At 44.3% G+C, this 14,631-nt stretch overlaps 1 protein-coding gene across 1 annotated transcript; it reads right to left on the bottom strand.

The window, feature by feature from the left end:
* Positions 1-217: 217 nt before the first annotated feature.
* ENC1 (ectodermal-neural cortex 1) lies at positions 218-14,418 on the bottom strand. Its single transcript, XM_080972759.1, has 3 exons — positions 13,948-14,418; positions 5,382-7,183; positions 218-1,519 (listed from the first exon to the last, which is right to left on the bottom strand). The coding sequence occupies exon 2, from the start codon at positions 7,169-7,171 to the stop codon at positions 5,402-5,404; it is 1,770 nt and encodes a 589-aa protein (XP_080828885.1). The 5' UTR covers positions 7,172-7,183; positions 13,948-14,418; the 3' UTR covers positions 218-1,519; positions 5,382-5,401.
* Positions 14,419-14,631: the final 213 nt, after the last annotated feature.

Genomic DNA, 14,631 nt, shown 5'->3' with positions numbered 1-14,631 from the left:
AATTATTATTATTATTAAACCAATGTTTGAGCAACTTTTCTCCTTTGTCATCCTAACAATCATGCCAAACCTTGTAAGACACTGATGGTGTGGGTGTGGGTGTACAATTTAAATTCAAAAGTGGATGGACAAAGAGTCGGGTGTTAATTTTAAAAAATAAAGAAAAAGCAAAAAAACAAAAACAAAAAACGCTTCCCCACTTCTTTATTTTGCTGTGTATCTCTGAATCAAAAATACTTCCCACGGTTGGATGAAGTGGGTCCATAGTAGACATCCCATCGGCTAACTTTAAATAAATAAATAAACAAAATAAAATGTTGGATAATGCCATGAACAGGGCTCTGTGTAAATTAATTCTGCAGGGGCTTTCCACACACACCCCTTTTCCAGTAGCGATGAGGCTGCACAAGAAGAAAACTGTTAAGTGACAGTGGCTACTTCCAGATGAGTTCCTTAAAAAAAAAAAAAAGGTAACACTAGGCAAATCAAGTGTAACAGGGATACCACTGGCAAGCCACACAAAGCAGTGGCCTGAGAAAGTGACCTCCATGGCTTCCTCCTTCAGTATACATATAATTTAAGATGCTACCTTGTAATCCTTCAATTTCTGACTCCTTACCTCATTTCTCCTCTCCCCAAATATTACTCAGCACTTTTTCTTCTTGTGCAGCACAGCAAGTCACGAGACCACAGAATGTGCAAAACATACGATTCACATAAGCCCTTAAAAGACAACTGTAGGCATCGTTCCCTCCGCATGCAAGCACTGAACAATAAATAGCTATATCTACAACAAGTAACAATTTAAGAGTAGGACAGTCGTAATTAATAAATACAAGAGGAAATCAAATGCGTGGGGAGTGGGGAAAATGGAGTTATTTCCCTTCGCCCACAAAATGCTGCAAAAAACCTCCTTTCTCTCTCTCTCTTTTAATAGGTGTTCTGCTCCTTAGCAAGTAGAAGGTCACTCACTGCAGCTACAACAATGCTGCTCAGCAATTTGAACCGATGCTCCAGGCACTGCCTAAGAGAACAAGCCCTTCCCTGTGGCAGGGGATACAGCTGCATCTTCATTCACAAAGACATCTTGCTGCTCCAGACCTGGCCCATTTCCTCAGCAGCTGCTGCTGACACTTCAAGCTGCCACAAAGGAGAGGTGACAACCATTTCAAATTTTGCACACAAACAGCAAAGTCCATGAAAATCGAGGGTTTGTGCTGTGTTGTGCAGCTCTGAAAAGTTCAGCTTCCCCCCCGCTTTGAAGGGCTGATTAAACTTGACATTAATCCACAATTACTAACACAGGGATCGGATCATAGGTTCATTCATTCATAGTTAAACTATGTGCTGATATACTGAAGACAATATTCTCCCTCCCATTCCTTCATTTCCAGCTTTTTAAGAATTTAGAAGGTGCAGAATATTTTCTTCAAACTCAAAATAAAAAGGAACAGTTTTTTTCTTCATTAAAGCTGCTTCTCCACAGTTCCAACATTTCTTCACCAAATAATGGAACAAGCTAAAGGAAAGAAAGAAAAAAGAAGGAAGTTTAGGGGGTTCAATGAAACAAATACCGTAAGACTTTCAATGTCAGGCCTAGTTTATAGAAAATGCTGGTGCCTTTTTTAGAACTTGTCCAATAACCAGCAGCCGATAGCTCACAGACTACAAATATCAAAGTTATATAGACTCCAGTTAGGCCGCAAACCTATGCAAATTTACCTGGGAGTAAGTCCCATTCAGCTTAATGAGTCTTATATCTGTGTAAACATGTATAGGATTCCACTGTTAAGCACTCCTTCTGAGAGCATTCACAGCAAAGGTTTCTGCTTAATATAAGTAACATGGTTGGGGGACGGACGGTTCAATTTGATTGATTGATTGATTGATTGATTGATCCAGTATGGAACTCTCCTGTGAGCTGCATGAGCAGATAATGTGACAGAGACAGAATAAAAATTCACGTAATGCAAAGTTTCTGGCAGAAGTAGCAAGACAGTCATTTTGGTCATGAGCCAAATCAAACTAGCCAAGGAGAGAAAAGGGAGCGGGGGGAGGGGGGAGCCAGCCTGTTGGAAATAAAATCTCTAACCAATGCCCTCTGTTAACCATGGAGAATCCTGAATAGAATTGATTCAGCATATGAATGGCAGACATATTAATCCCCTTATTTAAAACGTTTCTGCTATTCATTATGTCAGAACTCTGCTTTGCTGTGCTTTGTCATGTGACAATGTAGTATGCTTCGATGCCTCTGCACTGAAGCCTTCTCCCCACCCCCAACCCCCCCAACCCCTTGCGTTGATTATGCAGCGCAAAATATTGGCTTTGGACCCGGCCGTTTCTTTGGCGTCCAGACTCCACCTTCTCACTTCATTATTATGCTCAGAGCCAGTTTTCAAACCAGGCACCACGCTGGTTTTTAAAGTAGCAATTAATAGCTCTGCCAGAATGTATGAGGCAAAGTTTGATGGGATTTCCGCTGGGGTAATTGCAGAACTGCTCCAGTTAACTTGGTGCGACTGATTTGAATGTACATGTGTGTTACTGAAAGCTCAAGTCAACCTTAAACTAAAAGCACTGTACTAGAACCGCAGTACAGAAGAGTGCATTCAGAATAAATCTGCAGCCCTAGCTCATCGCCTCTCGCAGATTAAAGATACAGCCCCTTCATTATTTTTGAAATATTTCCTGCTGATCAGAGTCTTCTACACATTCTTGTGCCTGGTGTGTCATTCCCCACCCTCCCACCCCTCAACTTCCACTCCAGCCACTGAACCAGTATTTGCATTTTTGTGGGGGGTGGGATAGGGTCCCCTGCTCCAGAGCCTACAAGTCTGAGAGAGGAGACAAAGCACACTTAAGATCTTCCTAACTGCTGTCAGGCTGGGGCCACACAGCGCCATGAAAACAGAGCGCAATCAGAAGTAATTTCCTTTCCGTCCCTCCCTCCCACTGAGAAAGCAGCAGGAGACAGTAAAAAAAAGCAGAAGAGAAGAGATCTATTTGCTGGATGTATATGCAGCCCTAGAGACTGAATTCTACAGTTATCTTAATGCATTACAGAAGCTAAGGAATGGCTTTGTGTCTACAGAGTGTATGGGGGAGCAGACATCTGAGATGGGCAGCACAGCAAGCAAATTTGCTCTGTGCCCTTGCTAACATGAAAGGGCAGTCCTCTGATTATGTACACGATACCCATTTGTTTTATTATGGTTGTTATTTTTAGAACAATTCGGGGAAATCTTGAAAGACCGCATCACTGTCTCTCTGGGGACAATTTGGAGTGAAGGATTTGTTACTCGCAAGATAATCACATCCATGGCCGCTAAAACAATAGACTACAAATAGCGTGATCTGAAGAAACACTACTGCACTCTAGGAAGGTTGATGTGATTTTTGTTGTTGCTGCTGTTGCTATTGTTATTTTGCATAATTGTTTTAGTCAAGGGACAGTCACAATTATCATCTTTGGCATGCAGGTTATTCTCAAATACAAGTGATATCAGTGAATGGTCTGAGAGCATCTATAGGCCAATGGTTGAGAACCTCAAGCTTGCAGGTTCCCCACTATGAGTTCTTTGGAATTAAGGCTGTGATCCTGCAACCATATTGGCTGGTGTTTCTACACTTCGGTGGCCCAATCTGCAATAGTTTTTATTGCTATGTCTAATGGCTCTCCTTGTTTGCTATTTACTATGTTACAGAGGCAATAGTTTGTCCAACTTTTATTGCAAAAACCACTTAGCTAGTTCCTTTTAATCTACCCACCAATTGTAACCTTCACAAGGAAAGAATATCAAAGAGTCTTTACAACCTGGCTGGCTTTACAGGCCTATTATGCAGCTTCCAAATGTTGGAAGAAAATACAGTGCAAGCATCTTGTAGCATGAACTGCATTTCTCAGACTACTTACACTGGAGTAGCCTCACTACTAGTTAATAACCAAGTCTGGCTTTTTGTTGTTTTCTTTTAATGATTTTTTTAAAGGCAACAGTCAGCTATGAATTGGATTGGGCTGCACACATCCCAGGGAAAAAGGATAAACACCCACACTTGGGTGTTGGAAGTACAAGTTAACCTAGAAGTAAGCCCCTCTGAGTTCTAAGGGAACCGATTTCCAAGCAAATGTGCTTAGGATTGCAAATTTACCTTAAAATATATTTTACCAGTTTGGAACAGCAAAAGACAGTGATAGGAGGCTAACTGTTAAGAAAGGGCTATGTTTTGAGGAAGCTTCACTGGCATTTCAAAACTGGAGGAAAAAAATCGGGGGGGGGGGGGGAATGTTTGCACCAGCAAGAGAGCAGTACAAGCACCTGCATGACCAAGCTGAAATTCAGAGTTGCTTGTAGGCAGATGCCATTCCGTTGAAGTCACCAGCAATGCACCTGCCCACATCATCAGGTGAGAACTTGGGCCGCTGCACTATACTATAAAGTAGAATTTATGGGCTTTGGAACGCTCTGAGTTTGCAGACCAAATTATTACTTGAACCAAATGGCATGTCTTCTTTTAAGCATAAGGTCAGCGTGATTCACCATCAGGCACAGGAACTAAACTCTTTTTTTTCCCTTCACAAGCAGAAGCTTTCTACTTAAATGTTATAAACAGTCGTGTTTCCACCAAGTTCAACAACCTAAGCCCACAGCTTTCCCCTTTGATGTTATATACCAAATGTATTTTCGAAAAATGTAGTCCATGCAAACAGATGATAGTTGTCTATTTATACTTTAAGGTCAACAACTATCCTGCTTGCTCCATGATTGCAAATATATTTCCCTGCAATTAGTCAATTTAACTTATTTCCAGATAGTGTAGTTAGTAAAGCAGTAATAGGAGTTGTAACAGGAGTCGAGTAGATAATTTCATGAATAAGCTAAATCTCATGTAGTTCAGACAATGCTATCCAGTATCAGGAAAAAAAAGTTTTGATATTTTCATTTTTATATCTATGTGCAAGCGATCTCCAACTACCCTCAAGTACTTACTTGCACAAAGATAACATGTGAAGCAAATAATCATAAATACATCCAAAAGCAATTTTTGTGCCATGAATTACTAATGGTTGTTATCTATGACTGACTAGTCCATCATTATATTGCCCACACAAATGCATAGCTGGGGACAATTAGGACTGCTCACAGTGCTGAACAAAACACCTTGCGCAAACTGATCTTATATTGCAAGCCAGTGAGGTTTAATTAAGACAGTGGGGTTCTATTCCTGATTCTGTCAACATGATATGGCATTGGCTGAATCACACCAGCCTTTTCTGTTTCCTATTCCACTAACAAAAAGCATTATAATCAACATTTGAATCTCTTGAGCTTATGGGTAAGATATATAGCAACTTGTAACTTGCAGGTGTGGTTTCTTACCTGTATAGGCACCTATGCAGTTAAGAAGGGAGATGCTTCCATGTGCTCACAAATGCAGTGGGAATTAGGGAGTAGGGCACTGTGGTTATGCTGTTCCATACATCTAGAGTGGGGTCATAGCAATCTAGCGTCTTGCATCTCTGGATGCCAAAATATCCCCCAACAACATACAGCTTGTTTCCCGACGCTACTGCATGGCAGCTCATTCTCTTAGCTGTAACATCTCCCACTTTAGTCCACTGGTAAGTTTCACTGTTGAATTTATAAGCCGAGCATGCGGAGAATTCAGTATCTCCACCCATAATAAAGATCTGGTTGCCCAGAACAGCTGCAGCTGTGTATCGCCATGGCTGGGGGCAGGTGGCTGGTACTGTCCATCTGTTTTCGCAAAGGTCATAACACTGAACTTTGGGGAGCTTATCATGGCTGACACTGGTACCGCCAAAGGCAAACAGCTTCAGCTTTGCACTGACTACAGCTGCATTGCTTACTCCTTCTCGAAGTGGAGCGACCATTGTCCATTTGTTGGTCACAGGATCATACTGTTCTACTTGCTTTAAGGATACTGAAGGAGAAGCTGGGAGGCAACCAGTGGCTGCTGTGTGCCCTCCAACAACATATAGACAATGTTTGAGTTCAGCAGAACCATGACCAAACCGAGCTACTAGCATGGGAGCAGCCTTGGACCACTCTTCATGAAGTGTATCATAGACCCAAACATCTTTAGAGACGCCGTTTTCAGATCCCCGGCCACCTGTAATATAGACTTTACAGCCAATAGCGCATGCACTGAACTCTTTCCTTGGGCTTGGGATGTCAGCTTTGGGGATGATCTCCTTTGCTTTTTGGTCAACCAGGTACAACTTGTCACACATAAAGGTTTGTCCTCCTAAAAGAAATAGGGCATGGCCAGTTTTTCGAGGCCTCGCACACAAACTGGTGACTACACCGTCATTCTGCAAAATCTTCAACTTGCACCTTATTGCTTCTTCAACAATCTCTTTGCTCTTCCTCTGCTTGGTGATAAGCTCCTCAGTAGCCACATTCTCCATCAGATAGATGGCTGGCAAAAGGGCCAGTCTCACCGTCTGCAACAGTTCTGGTAGATAACAGTAGCGTTTGTTCAGATCATAGTTAATCCAATTCATGGCAGACTCATACACCAGACGCTCATCTTCAGTCTCCAATTCTTCACTAGACAGGAGCTGCACAACCATGTCTTTTGGGAGCTGGAGAAAATCTTCGCTTTTGCTGATAGCCTGGAAGTTGCTAAGGCACATCCTCCAAGAGAGCTCATAGAGTTTGGTACACTGGTGAGCATCAGACAGAAGCAGCATGCCGAGGCAGTTAGTAGGATGAAGATTTTTCTCCAGGAATTCTGCACAAGCATCTCTGATGTCTTGAAACTCCAACATGTCTCCAGCCTCCAGAAGAGACTCAGCATTTTCTTCATTGATGATGACCCTTGAGGAGTACGCATAGTCCAGGAGAAGTTCTAGAACCTCTGGGTGGATGGAATTATGGAAGTTGACTTCACTGGCTTGGCTCTCCTTGAGTCCTCCACTGAACATGGCTTCAAAGTATCGACTGCAAGCAGCTAAGACAGCTCTATGGCAAGGGAATGACTTGCTCCCAGCATGGAGAAGCACATCCGTAAAAAGACGTTGTTGGCGCAGAAGGTTTAGATGAGTGAGAACGCTATCAGCATATGAAGATTTGTGGAACAGATATATGTTTATGGAGCCAGTGCTGGCTCTAGATTTGCGATTCTCATGCATGCTGACTGACATTTTCTTCCACACCTAAACATAAAAAAATACAGTTAAGTCTCAGGAGATAACAATGATGATGATATTCTCTTTTCCTCCACCACCCACATCTTGCAAAACGTAACCGAATTCTGAGCAATTCTAAACAGAAGCTGAAGACACAGACTATTGAGCCTGTTTGTGTTTTAACGATACAAATTTCTTAACTGGCATATTCTGAAAATTGTTGCTCAAGATAGCAGGTTTATCTTGGCAAACTAGATAGCCTACTTTCATGGCAATATATGTTGGCACTGTAACTCAGAAAAGAGGAAAAAGAGACAGCTCTGATTTTTGTCACACCTCCCCAGTACAGAGCAGCTGATTCACCAAATATGCAGATACACATATTTAAAACATTGTTGTGCTTTGAATCATAGCAGGATGAGCAACAAGACACACTACATTCAGGAATGTAAAAATACTGCTTGGAGCACCAACATCCACAAATGAAACTCATTAAGATACTATCCTCATACAACCGTTCCAAACACACCAAAAAGGTATGTAAAAGGAAAGACAGAAACCATGCCTAGCATATTTTACTTTCTGTTATGAGTAGCAGATATTCTAAGATGGCAAGCACTGTGATTTAATAATATTCTAAAACAAAATAGAGCCCGAGTTCTGGAGTATCTTTCAATTCTGAGAGCAAAAACTATTGCATTAATCTCAAGTGGGTTATGCCCTTGCGCATGTAAGATCAGATTTAGTGACAAGGGATACAAAACCATGGCAAGAGAGATCTATAAGCCAGCACCCTAACAAAATAGATCCTTGCAGCCTGATAGGTCTTTATTAATGGTTCCAGGTTCAAGTCAAGACATTCTGTCCCATTAGGAAGACACAAGAGATAGAGGAGGCTTTTGGGCACCAAGAGAACACAGGTAGGAGAGGAAGATTTAACACACCACAGCAAAAAGTTCTCTCACTCATAACTGAGTTTAAAGTCCAGTGGGGTTGGGTCTACTTGCTGTGCAGGTCAGACCAGCTCTGATTCAAGTTTCATAGAAACAACCACAGCCCACAGAATAAGAGCCTAAGTAAGTCTTCACAGTCCAGAGGTAGGAGTGAAGGAAGTCTGGAGAGCAGAAAGTTATAATTTGCATGGCCTCCATGAAACTTTCCCACAAGACTAAGCCTGTCACCCAAGCAGAAAGTGTCAACAGAAGAAAGAGAAGCTGAACTATTCATTAATCTGCAGCTGGGTGATGAGTCAGATATGAAAGGACACCTGAAAGGACGCGGCCAGTGACTTTTTTTTCCAGGGGGCACTCAAGAGTATGCAGTACCGGCACCTGTCCTTGTTGTTAAAGAGCGTGGCACTTACTTTAACAAATTTGGTGAATACCGGCACCTATTTTTATTGGAAAAAAGCATTGGATGTGACCATACCCTAGACATACATAAAGCTCAGGGAAAGTAGGTATGTTTCATAATACAGTATGTCCACAATGCTTGATTAGAAGCACAATTCCCTTGAGCAAAGGCAAAGAGCCGCTACAGGGGAGGAGACAGTCCACCAACCAACTCATATTTGAGTATTTAGTTGACATCTCTAACCTCTGGCCAGCAACAGTGGAGAAACGGCACCATCACGGCCCTACTGGACACACCAACTAGGGCACAAAATGGGAGGCCAGGCTAGGACAAGAGGTCCAGACTGGGCCCACAGTCATCCCATTGTGATGACACCAGCACCAGCTCAACCGGCCTACCACTTGGGTAGGTGTATTGGGGGTGTTCCTTGCTAGTGGGAGCTCCTCTGCTGGTGGGGGGTACACCTCCACTGCATCCAAACCTCCTTCAACATGGCAGATCAGGGGTTTAGATTGCTCTGCAGGTTTTCCTTATTTGATATCACCTTATGGAGAAGGTGTTGGCTGTCATGCTAGCTTTTGAAGCCTCTGTAGTACAGGTGCTGATCCCTGCTAAGCACTTGTGGAAATTGCTATGAGACTAGAACCTTTTCAAGCTTTACAGCCCAAACTTAATAATAATATTTACTCAGAACTACGTTTGATTTGGGAAATAAAGCCTCAGTTTGAGGGGAAATCCATCAGTGGGTCACCACAATGTACAGTCGGCACATCTCAGCATTACAGATGTGGCGTACCTTGATGGTGAAATATGCAGTAATCCTTTTATTACCTGGATTTGCGGCCTTTGTATGGAATGAACAGCACTGCAAGTGAATTTCTGAGATACATCTTGCAAGCAGTCACATAATCTGCATGCTGAGTCTAATGTTTCACATTTCTCCATTAACATGGTTCAGTGTGAGCAATCAAGAAGAAAATGCAGACTCGGGCTGCAATCCTAAGCACAGTTACCATGGAGTAAACCACACTGATTCTACTCCAGAGTAAAAACGTTTAAGATTGTGTTGTCTCACCATATATATCAAATTAGACACAGGGAATAAAATTGTTATTAGCTCTTACAGCTAAGCAAATTATCTGACAAACAATCATACATTAACCTGGCATTCCAAAGCCCCAAAAACTAATCTTGGATTACCACTTACCTCGTTGCCTCAAGGAGTCCCCGGTATACCTACCGGAAAGTTAGATGATGTTATCACCCCATGAGTTAGAATCATCAAGTGAAAACTTGCAGCTGGAGCCTAATACGTACTGTGCAACTAGCCTAGTTTTTCCTTAGTATTTATAACTTACTATTGCCAGATGGAGGAATCCCCCAAAACCTCTAAGGCCTAGCCACTGAACTCAGTTGACATCATACGTCTAGAAGGTATCCATTCCTCATTTCAGCCTACTGCAGAAAATCATTACGATCTGAATCCAGATTTATGTCACCAGCAGAAACCATGAGAAAAAGAAGCCTAAGAAATTTGAGATACCTGCTCAGATTAGGTAAGTATGTTATCAAATCTGATCCTACAAATAATATTGACTTGACCTCTGCAGATAGGATCCTTTGTGCTTGTGAAACAAACTCTAGACAGACTTACTACTCTACTCACATAAAAATTTATTAAGGGATCAGACCTTCCTAAAAGTAGTCCTGGGCAGGAAGACAGAAAGTCTGTGGATTAACACACAGTGGCCTGGTTCGCATGACACACTAAGCCAAACCTTGGTTTAGTGAGCGTACACAAATGTTCCCAGAGAATAGCCACTTGGCTCCTCCTATGTCCCTTTTGCTCTTGCAAAAAAGCAAACCATGGCTGCGGCTTGTGGCTAGTGATGAGAGAGCTCACCACACCTTGCGAAACCTGGGCCAGCACAGGAGCAAAGGGCACAAGGAAAGAGCAAAGCAGCTGCGAGAGCCGGCACATTCACGTGCTCCTGCTAAGCCAAGGTTTTGCTCACTGTGCCATGCAAACCAGCTCAAACTTAAAATATACAAAAAGGAATACTTGAAGCTGCAGCAGGTCTGGTTCCATGTAGTACTTGTAAGTCAAGTCTCTCCAAGGTGTGGCTATACAGCATCATGTAAGAGGAGGTCCTTAACATGTAAGTTAAAAGCCTGAAGCTAAACAAGATAATGTCTCAAGTTTAAAAATTCCTCTGAGCAGAGATTAACAATTTGTAATCTGACAGCATTTGCATAAACGGAACAAAAGCAGGAAAGAGCCCATCGATACAGATTGCTGAAGGTCACCTGCCAGTATGGTTTTTCAGCAATCCATGCCCTTGTAAAGGGGTGCTGTGTCAAGCTTTTGTGACTCTGAAAAATAATAAAACTGCAATTTCAGAAGAATTCTGAGCAGAACAAGTAAACCTGGATTTTAAAAAAAGCACACAACTTCCTTATGCTCACTTCCTTATACACTTCTAACAATAACTCAAAATACACTGATACAAGAGTATCACTGTTATTTTTGAAATAATGCCTAAATAAATATTCTAATGCTTTTTAATACAATTTCATTACAGAGGGTTCTAAGAATGCAACAGAACCCTGTTACGAAAAGTATGACCTTATGGCTAACTGGTTATCTCTCATATGGCTCCATCTCAACACATCTATTTCTATGAACTTCTGCTTATCTGGACATATGGGGGTGTCCTACAGTCCACTAGAATAAATCATTTTGCATTTAAAGCTATCCATTGAAACACTTTGCTCCTTTGTTGCTGCAGATTACGCAAGCCACAAATATTTTAACTAAGATAGCTTGGCAAAGACACTGAACAAAAAAGATGAGGCAACACCCTTCAGGTAATTCCCCCTCCCCCTAAAATTAACAACATGTAATCTGCACATAGTGCATTTCATACTGAAACACTGCTGCATTATTAGGAATTCAGTAGGAAGCATATCAAAGCAACTACACAACTGACTGATGGCTCATGGTCCTCATTCTTAAAGCTTTTTAGAATGCAAGAAATACTTTGCTGGACCAGACAAATCTAGTCTGATCTGTTTCCAGCACCAGCCTACAAACTACATAGCATTCAGTTGATTCTGAAATCTCAAAAGCAAGTCATGATGCCAATGGCTATTGCCTATTCATTGTTCCACAAACCCACCCACACACCTGTTATTCACAGATATATTGCCACTGAACAGGGAGGCTCCACATAGTCTCCAAAGAGAAACTGTGACAACTGGGAGTCTTGGCCAAATCAATGAGCAAATGAGCAGAGAGCAGATTAAAAGCAGAGAGAGGTAGAGACAAAACAAACATGTAACTATTGAATAGTGACTATTCAATAATTCAGCTGAGTGTTTATTCCTGAGTAACTTTTAACAAACACACACTGGTAAGCACAGTCTAGCTGAGAGTCTCTGAGTTCTTTGGTGTTAGGATGAAATCTGGGAAAACTAAAGATCTGCACACACCTTGCTCTAAGCAGCTGATCCAATAAGGGTATCCCCTTACTAATTTTCTGTTTTTCATATGCAGCAATAATACCTTACCCAATGAAAAAGAAAATACCCTAAGGCTAAAATCTTCTTTTGCTTCCTGTGTGCAGCTCCCTCTCAAACTTCACAGGAGCTGCATGAGGGGTGGACTCAAGTCAACTGCCTTGAGAACTGTGGGTGTAGGGCAGTATATAAATTTAATAAATAATAATAATAATAAGCAAATACTGATACAGTTCATCATTCTTTATCACATGTACTAATGTATGGTTAGGAAAATATTCCATTATATTGTTAAATAAACTGATTTTGGTTCACAAAGACCTCCTGGTCTGTGCAACATATTAATCTTTTTCTGGTAAACAGAAATGCATAGCCATAGTTCAACGGTTCATACAAATACCTGGCACTATTCTATCATCTTATCAGGGTAGCAATAAACATAGTAATGCAGAAACAGATGAGCCGGCTTTCTTGAACCAGCACAGGAAGTTATTGTTTGGATAATATTTTGCATCGGGTTTTAAATATTCAAATGAAGTATAGGTAAAAATATATATATATTTACTTTTTCAAAGACCCCTCCATAGCGACCACAAGTGAAAAAGTGATAACTAGGATTTCCCAATATCCTTTAAGCTTTCTTTATTTCAGAAAACTTGAGCATAGTGGATAAAATCCCAGCTTCATAAAATGATATAGAACACACACGCCTTCGCCTCTCTTATTATTGAAATAAGATACTTCAAAATTCCCAGTGATTTGGGAGAGAGAGAGAGAGAGAAGGGGGGAGGTTTCATGTTTCAATGGATCACGTTGTTACTTTGCGGTTCCGCCGATCAAAATACTTCTTGATTATGACGCCTGAAATGTTAAAACATGTAGAGCCGACTTCCTCGCCTAACGTGCCCATTCAGCAGCTGCCTGGAAGAGCAGCGCGCCATGTGCGTCTCTACGAAATACAAAAGCTCTGTCAACGGCTGCCTCACACTTCCCTCCGCTTTGAAGTGAAGCTTGGGGGGGGGGGAGGGAGAGAAAAGCCAGAGCCATCTCTCGGAAGAGAGAGGAAGGAAGCAAGCAGCACACCCTCTGACCTTCCCTCTTCCTGTGGGACGGAAAGGCAGAAACGTGCCCTGTCTGCAACCCGGCTCCCTTTCTCTGCGCTGTATAAACAATTGTCCCCTCGGAACAAAACCCCAGGCGCATCACACACACACACAGCTGCATTTCAAAAAGCGAAATACAGTGCAGGGGGCGGGGGCCTCGATCCTTCTTTCAAGTTCTACCTTCCAACACACACACACACACCCTTCACTATCCCTCCATCCCACACTCGTGGATGCTGCTGCTTCTGAGTGCTCACTCGGCGGTGCCCTCTGTGCATGCTCAAAAAGCGCGCGTTGCAACCCTTCGCCCCGGCCTCGACGCGAACGAGGGCTGAAAGCTGCAAATCCTAGGCGCGTCCGTCTGAATTCGGAGGGGCTTGCTTCCGAGTAAGGCTGCCCAGGCTCGGGCGGGCAGCATTACAAGGGCTGCCCAGGCTCGGGCGGGCAGCATTACAAGGGCTGCCCAGGCTCGGGCGGGCAGCATTACAAGGGCTGCCCAGGCTCGGGCGGGCAGCATTACAAGGGCTGCCCAGGCTCGGGCGAGCAGCATGCAAGGGCTGCCCAGGATCGGGCGGGCAGCATGCAAGGGCTGCCCAGGATCGGGCGGGCAGCATGCAAGGGCTGCCCAGGATCGGGCGGGCAGCATGCAAGGGCTGCCCGCTCGAGCCAGGCAGAAGGTGGAACTTGGTCCGTCCGTCCGTTCCCCGCCCTGCCCCCCCCCCCCATCCATTGATTGACCCGGCGCGCGCCGCTCCGGGCACCAGCAACCCTCGCGCGACGCAACAGGTCGCAGGAAGAGGCTGGAGAGAAACTTACAGCCGGCGCTTCCTCGGGGACGCTCCCGTCCAGCCTTCCGAGACCGGGGCAGCTCACGGCATGGATACGAGGCCGGTCCTTCCTCGCCCCAGGTTCCGCCGGCGCCTTTCTCCCTCTGCGTGTGGGTTCTTCAGCCGCCTGCTCCCGAGCCAGGAGAGGCTGTCTTCGCTCTTCCAAGGTAAGGGACGCCGCGCCGCTCCTGCCTGGGCAGCTGCCTCAGAGCGTCTGAGGGAGACGCTGGCGGCGGCGCTGCTGCAGGAGCAGCAGGAGGAGGAGGAGGAGAAAGAAGAGGAGGCGGTGGCGGCGAAGGAGGTGGGGCTGCGGTGCGCTGCCTGCCTGCCTGGCCTCGCGCTCCTGCTCTGGCCTCGGCTGGCGCGAGGGGAGAGCCTATAAAGGGGGCTGCCGGCGGGGAGCGCCGCCTATGCAAAGAGCGCCTGTGACACGCAGGGGGCGGGGAGGCCAGGCCGCCGAGAGGCTCCGGGAGGCGTAGGCAGGGTGTCCCGTTGGGGGCCGGCGGGCGGCGTGTGGGGAAGCCGGGAGGAGCGTTGCTGGCCGGGCTCCCGAGGCGCTTTCCTGCCAGCTGCGCTCGTGGTCGCTGCATGCAAAATGAAGGCGCACAAATCTCAAGGGCGCCTCAGTGTGTGTGTGTGTGGGGGGGGATATTCAGCGTTAGTCCCCAACATA

The sequence above is a fragment of the Podarcis pityusensis genome (assembly GCF_964106645.2).
Source record: "Podarcis pityusensis genome assembly, chromosome: 11".
Lineage (NCBI taxonomy): Eukaryota > Metazoa > Chordata > Lepidosauria > Squamata > Lacertidae > Podarcis > Podarcis pityusensis.
This window is presented reverse-complemented; position numbering and strand designations above follow the sequence as displayed.